Genomic DNA, 7,313 nt, shown 5'->3' with positions numbered 1-7,313 from the left:
ATAGAATGAGCAAGAAAGCCAGCATGACTTGGTTGAGTTTATTGAGTTCAACACAAGTCTTTTATATTTATCTGCCATGTTACATATTACTGTAACTGCCCAAGATCATTTTCACTACATTTCAGCGGTTTCATCAAAGCTCTGAGAATTATGTTTAAGGTTTCCTGGCGCTATCAGGTGATTAAGGACTACAATTACATCAAAACAATATTTTGCTGTTTTTTCCAATTAACAATAATGAGATTAATTCAGATTTCAAGGAAAAAGCTTAGTAATATACCAGGATAACAGTCTGTTAAAAAACAGCAGTTATAATGGTAGTCAATGGGGCCGAAAGAGGTCTTATGAGAGAGTGTGTATACTTTATGTTTATACCCTATTCCAGAGCTGGGCGAAAATTTTGACTCGGGGGCCACATTGAGAGAAAAAATGTGTATGTGTGTATAAATTATATATATACACATTTAGCTGTAAAAATTTGCTGTACAGTATGTGTGTTGTTTTCCTTTTTTTTAAGGAACACTAATACCAAAAGTCACAATGTTCTAAAAACAGACCACCTAAAAAAAAAAGGAATGGACTTTTAAAGTTTTTTACTGAATGGCACACCCAAAATGTACATGAAAATAAAGAAAGGGGGATTTACAATATTAACTATCAACAATAAAACACTGAATATTAACAACGTATGCACAGTTGTGTATATTTTATAATCAAGCAAAACACAACAAAAATGTAACAATCAGCAAAATATGAATGCAAAAAGTAATAAACACCTACAATATGATATATTATCACTTTTACGCAGAAATGTGTTGTAAAAATGTGCTTCCGCATCTGTTCCTGACACATGAGTTTCGGGCACTGGAAACAAACCCCGCCCACTCTGCTTTGTTCCTGGTCTGAGCTGCTGTGACGTACATTACCGTAATAACTCCTATAATACTCAAAAGCGCAGATTCCAACCATAGAATTACTTTATATAGTTCAAGACTTACGGTCATTTAAAAAAACAGCACTGCACATCATAATGGCGGCTACAGTTTTGATGTTAAAGGTCTAAAAAAAATTATGTACAACGTCTGGCGGGCCGGATTGAAAATCGTAAAATCCGTATTTTGCCCTATACCGGGGGTCGGCAACTCGCGGCTCTTTAGCGCCGCCCTAGTGGCTCTCTGGAACTTTTTCAAAAATGTATGAAAAATGGAAAAAGATAAGGGGAAAAAAAACATTTTTTGTTTTAATATGGTTTCTGTAGGAGGACAAACATGACACAAACCTCCCTAATTGTTATAAAGCACACTGTTTATATTAAACATTAGAGATGTCCGATAATATCGGCCTGTCGATATTATCGGCCGATAAATGCTTTAAAATGTGATATCGGAAATTATCGGTATCTGTTTTTTTATTATCGGTATAATTTTTTTAAATTTATTTTTTATTTTTATTTTTTTTAAATTATTAAATCAACATAAAAAACACAAGATACACTTACAATTAGTGCACCAAACCAAAAAAAATTCATTCACACAAAATAAATGATAAATGATAAATGGGTTGTACTTGTATAGCGCTTTTCTACCTTCAAGGTACTCAAAGCGCTTTGACAGTATTTCCACATTTACCCATTCACACACACATTCACACACTGATGGCGGGAGCTGCCATGCAAGGCGCTAACCAGCAGCCATCAGAGGCAAAGGGTGAAGTGTCTTGCCCAAGGACACAACGGACGTGACTAGGAAGGTAGAAGGTGGGAATTGAACCCCAGTAACCAGCAACACTCCGATTGCTGGCACAGCCAAAGGGTTGTTTCTTTCTGTTATTAATATTCTGCTTCCTACATTATATATCAATACAGTCTGCAAGGGATACAGTCCGTAAGCACACATGATTGTGCGTGCTGCTGGTCCACTAATAGTACTAACCTTTAACAGTTCAATTTACTCATTTTCATTCATTACTAGTTTCTATGTAACTGTTTTTATATTGTTTTACTTTCTTTTTTATTCAAGAAAATGTTTTTAATTTATTCATCTTATTTTATTTTATTTTAAAAAAAGGACCTTATCTTCACCATACCTGGTTGTCCAAATTAGGCATAATAATGTGTTAATTCCACGACTGTATATATCGGTATCGGTTGATATCGGTATCGGTAATTAAAGAGTTGGACAATATCGGAATATCGGCAAAAAGCCATTATCGGACATCCCCATTAAACATGCCTCACTGATTCGAGTATTTGGCGAGCGCCGTTTTGTCCTACTCAATTTGGCGGTCCTTGAACTCACCTTAGTTTGTATACATGTATAACTTTCTAGGACGTGTTTTATGCCACATCTTTTTCTGTCTCGTTTTGTCCACCAAACTTTTAATGTTGTGCGTGAATGCACAAAGGTGAGTTTTGTTGATGTTATTGACTTGTGTGGAGTGCTAATCGGGCATATTTGGTCACTGCAGCTAATCGATGCTAACATGCTATTTAGGCTAGCTACATGTACATATAGCATCATTATGCCTCGTTTGTAGGTATATTTGAGGTCATTTAGTTTCCTTTAAGTCCTCTTAATTCAATGTATATCTCATAACACACTATGTGTAATATGGAATTTAATTTTTTGTAGCTTCAGACAGATTTGTTTCTGAATTTTTGGTCCAATATGGCTCTTTCAACATTTTGGGTTGCCGACCCCTGGTCTATACTGACAAACACAATGCAATATTGTTGTTTTTTTTAACTCCCTGGCGAGATTTCAGACTGCTAACCTTCAAACTGAACAATAATATCACCATTTAACTGTTGTAAACAATGTCCTCAGAGACCTTCTTGTGATATTTGCATCCGGTTTACGTCCATTTCCAAAAGTCTCTGCAGATGTTTAATATAGTCAATGGCCGCCCGCAGCGTCTCCACCTTACTGAGCCGCCTGTCCTCCAACTCCTGCGGGAGATGCTGCCGGAGGCGCACGTAGCCCTCGTTGACGCAGCGCACCCGGTGCCGCTCCCTCTCGTTCCTTTTGCGGATAAACGCGGGTTCGAATGAATACTCACAACACCCCCGACACGGGTAATAGTGTAGTCCTGCAGGTGGGAACCGGCGGCCGTGGAAGGGGAAGCAGAAGTGGTGATACGGCCCGCTGAAGTCCACAGGGAAGCAGTGGAGGGCCAGCGGAGGGATACACGGAACATGCTCCGCCGGCTCATTATTGTACGACATTCTCTGCAAATGTGTTCATCATAAATAGTTGCAAATATATTCACAAAACAAGAAACGTACCTTTTTTAATGACGCTTCAAGTTCATCCCGAGTTTGAAAACGTTCTTTTGCACGAGGAGTAAGCCGCTTCTCAAGAAGGACTTGGATGATTCTGACAAGTTGTTGCACTATTTTCGAGCTGTGGTGCCAATACACGCACTGGTGGGTGTGATCTTAGGAGGAGATCTGCTACCCAGATAACTTACTCTTGCTACCCGGAGACCAACCCTGACTTCAAAACAACAAAACCTCCTGTCATTTAGAGACTCTCTGACTGGTTTTGCAGGACGTTCTTAAAAATCACCACATTCTACGCAGGCACTAGAGAGAGCCTACTGACCATCATCGGCGGTCACTTGAACCTCCTGGTAGGGGTGTATCCCTTTATGGAGGATGCCTGTGCATGACTTTGTTTTACGTGGGGAGACTGGTGCACAGACAGTCACCACACGATCCTTGACGCTCCACTAACTACGTTAAACCCAGATTCCGATCTAACAAAGGTATTAACTCAGGGGTCACCAACGCGGTGCCCACGGGCACCAGGTAGCCCGTAAGGACCAGATGAGTCGCCCGCTGGCCTGTTCTAAAAATAGCTCAAATAGCAGCACTTACCAGTGAGCTGCCTCTATTTTTTAAATGTTATTTATTTACTAGCAAGCTGGTCTCGCTTTGCCCAACATTTTTAATTCTAAGAGAGACAAAACTCAAATAGAATGTGAAAATCCAAGAAAATATTTTAAAGACTTGGTCTTCACTTGTTTAAATAAATTCATTAATTTTTTTACTTTGCTTCTTATAACTTTCAGAAAGACAATTTTAGAGAAAAAATACAACCTTAAAAATGATTTTAGGATTTTTAAACACATATACCTTTTTACCTTTTAAATTCCTTCCTCTTCTTTCCTGACAATTTAAATCAATGTTCAAATACATTTATTTTTTTTATTATAAAGAATAATAGACACATTTTAATTTAATTCTTCATTTTAGCTTCTGTTTTTTCGACGAAGAATATTTGTGAAATATTTCTTCAAACTTATTATGATTAAAATTCAAAAAAAATATTCTGGCAAATCTAGAAAATCTGTAGAATGAAATTTGAACCTTATTTCAAAGTCTTTTGAATTTCTTTTAAAATGTTTTTTCTGGAAAATCTAGAAGAAATAATGATTTGTCTTTGTTAGAAATATAGCTTGGTCCAATTTGTTATATATTCTAACAAAGTGTAGATTGGATTTTAACCTATTTAAAATATGTCATCAAAATTCTAAAATTAATCTTATTCAGGAAAAATTAGTAATGATGTTCCATAAATTCTTTTTGTAATTTTTTCAAAAAGATTCAAATTAGCTAGTTTTTCTCTTCTTTTTTTCGGTTGAATTTTAAAGAGTCGAAATTGAAGATAAACTATGTTTCAAAATTTAATTGTCATTTTTTTCGTGTTTTCTCCTCTTTTAAACCGTTCAATTAAGTGTGAATATCATTAATTATTAATAATAACATAGAGTTAAAGGTAAATTGAGCAAATTGGCTATTTCTGGCAATTTATTTAAGTGTGTATCAAACTGGTAGCCCTTCGCATTAATCAGTACCCAAGAAGTAGCTCTTGGCTTCAAAAAGGTTGGTGACCCCTGCATTAACTCATTCTCCTTCTATGCCACATCAATATGTAATGCACTCCCAACAGGTGTAAAAGAAAGGGCATCTCTATCCTCCTTCAAAACCGCACTAAAAGAACACCTCCAGTCAACTTCAACCCTTGACTAACACCCTCCCCCCTCCACATCCCTCCTCCCCGGATTGTAAATAACCAAATGTAAATAATCAAATGTATATACTTGTTCTTATGCTTTCTGAGCTCACTATGTTGACTGCTCGCTGTACATATCTTACCAAGTCAGACCTGCACTGTTTCAATGTCCATTTCTCTGTTGATGCAATTGTTGATGACTGAAGTGCTGATATCAACCAAACCCTCCTCATCCCACCCCCCGGATTGTAAATAATGTAAATAATTCAATGGATATACTCTGATGATTAACTTGTGTGATGACTGTACCATGAATTGATTTACGTGGACCCCGACTTAAACAAGTTGATTAACTTATTCGGGAGTTACCATTTAGTGGTCAATTGTACGGAATATGTACTGTACTGTGCAATCTACTAATAAAAGTTTCAATCAATCGGGTCAGGGTCCAGTGGCATGGAGTCCAAGACGATTGGGGACCCTTTTCTGCTGCAGCCTTCTTCCGCCATTGTAGCTGTTGTGGTAGTTCTTAAATCTACCGTCTTACGCCTGCTCCGCCGTTGAGGTCTTCACCGTATCCCTGGCTAGGGGGCAGTCAGGTACTAGGCCTTTGCCAAGGGCCACCTGGGGTAACAGTAGTAAAGGGGTTAACCTCCTAGTGCCCCAAAACCCCATAGAGGAGGAGCCTCCACTGCCGGATGCACTTTAACATCATGCCCAGGACCATACCATACCCCAGCTATACTGACCAACTGCATCTCTGTCTGGACTGGAGCTTGCAGTGTCTCAGACTGAAAGTCTCTGCAGAGAGTGGTGAGGACGCCGGAAAAGATCATCAGGACTCCTCTTCCTCCTATCCAGGAGATCGCAAAAAGCCGCTGCCTTACCAGGGCTCAGGAAATCTGCAGAGACTCCTCCCACCCCCACCAAGGACTGTTATCACTCTTCGACTCTAGAAAGAGGTTCCACAGTCTCCGTATAGCAGAACCTCCAGGTTCTGTAACAGCTTCTTCCCTCAGGCCATAAGACTCTTGAATGCATCATAATAATCCCCTCAATTTCCCCCAAAAATGGATGAACTCGCCGGAATATAAAGACAATATAACATACATCCATAAACGTGGATGCAAAAGTGCAATATATTTATCTGTACAGTAATCTATTTATTCATATCTTAAACTTCCTTTTTATTGTCATTCAAATTTGAACTTTACAGTACAGATAAGAACGAAATTTCATTTCATTAGCTCATGGTAGTGCAGGATAAAAGAGCAATAAGGTGCATATATAAATAAATAAATAAGTTAAAGGCCTACTGAAATGATTTTTATTTATTTAAACGGGAATAGCAGATCCATTCTATGTGTCATACTTGATCATTTTGCGATATTGCCATATTTTTGCTGAAAGGATTTAGTAGAGAAAATCGACGATAAAGTTCGCAACTTTTGCTCGCTGATAAAAAAAAGCCTTGCCTGTAGCGGAAGTAGCGTGACGTCACAGGAGCTAGTATTCCTCACAATTCCCCGTTGTTTACAATGGAGCGAGAGAGATTCGGACCGAGAAAGTGATGATTACCCCATTAATTTGAGCGAGGATGAAAGATTCGTAGATGAGGAACGTTACAGTGAAGGACTTGAGAGGCAGTGATGGACGTATCTTTTTTCGCTCTGACCGTAACTTAGGTACAAGCTGGCTCATTGGATTCCACACTCTCCTTTTTCTATTCTAGATCACAGATTTGTATTTTAAACCACCTGGGATACTATATCCTCTTGAAAATGAGAGTCGAGAACGCGAAATGGACATTCAGTGCCTTTTATCTCCACGACAATACATCGGCGAAATGCTTAAGCTACGAGCTAACGTGATAGCATCGTGCTTTAACTGCATATAGAAACAAAAGAAATAAACCCCTGACTGGAAGTATAGATAGAAAATCAACAATACTATTAAACCGTGGACATGTAAATACACGGTTAATGCTTTCCAGGCTGGCGAAGGTTAACAATGCTGTGCTAACGACGCCATTGAAGCTAACTTAGCAACGGGACCTCACAGAGCTATGCTAAAAACATTAGCTCTCCACCTACGCCAGCCAGCCCTCATCTACTCATCAACACCCGTGCTCACCTGCGTTCCAGCGATCGGCAGAAGGACGAAGGACTTCACCCGATGCGTTTGGCGGCCCGGAGACGTAGGAAGTCAAGGTGAGGTCGGCGGCTAGCGCTCCAACAAAGTCCTCCTGGTTGTGTTGCTGTAGTCCACTGCTAATACACCGATCCCACCTACAACTGT

At 39.0% G+C, this 7,313-nt stretch overlaps 1 protein-coding gene across 1 annotated transcript; it reads right to left on the bottom strand.

Moving 5' to 3' along the window:
- Positions 1 to 2,560: 2,560 nt before the first annotated feature.
- LOC133662644 (achaete-scute homolog 3) lies at positions 2,561 to 3,223 on the bottom strand. Its single transcript, XM_062066761.1, has one exon. The coding sequence runs from the start codon at positions 3,221 to 3,223 to the stop codon at positions 2,822 to 2,824; it is 402 nt and encodes a 133-aa protein (XP_061922745.1). The 3' UTR covers positions 2,561 to 2,821.
- Between the last annotated feature and the right edge of the window lie 4,090 nt (positions 3,224 to 7,313).

This window comes from Entelurus aequoreus, linkage group LG12, assembly GCF_033978785.1.
Source record: "Entelurus aequoreus isolate RoL-2023_Sb linkage group LG12, RoL_Eaeq_v1.1, whole genome shotgun sequence".
NCBI classification, from domain to species: Eukaryota; Metazoa; Chordata; class Actinopteri; order Syngnathiformes; family Syngnathidae; genus Entelurus; species Entelurus aequoreus.
This window is presented reverse-complemented; position numbering and strand designations above follow the sequence as displayed.

What these genes read in the sequence shown, in the direction of transcription:
- LOC133662644 (XM_062066761.1), bottom strand. Translation starts at nt 3,223, where the DNA reads ATGTCGTACAATAATGAGCCGGCGGAGCATGTTCCGTGTATCCCTCCG.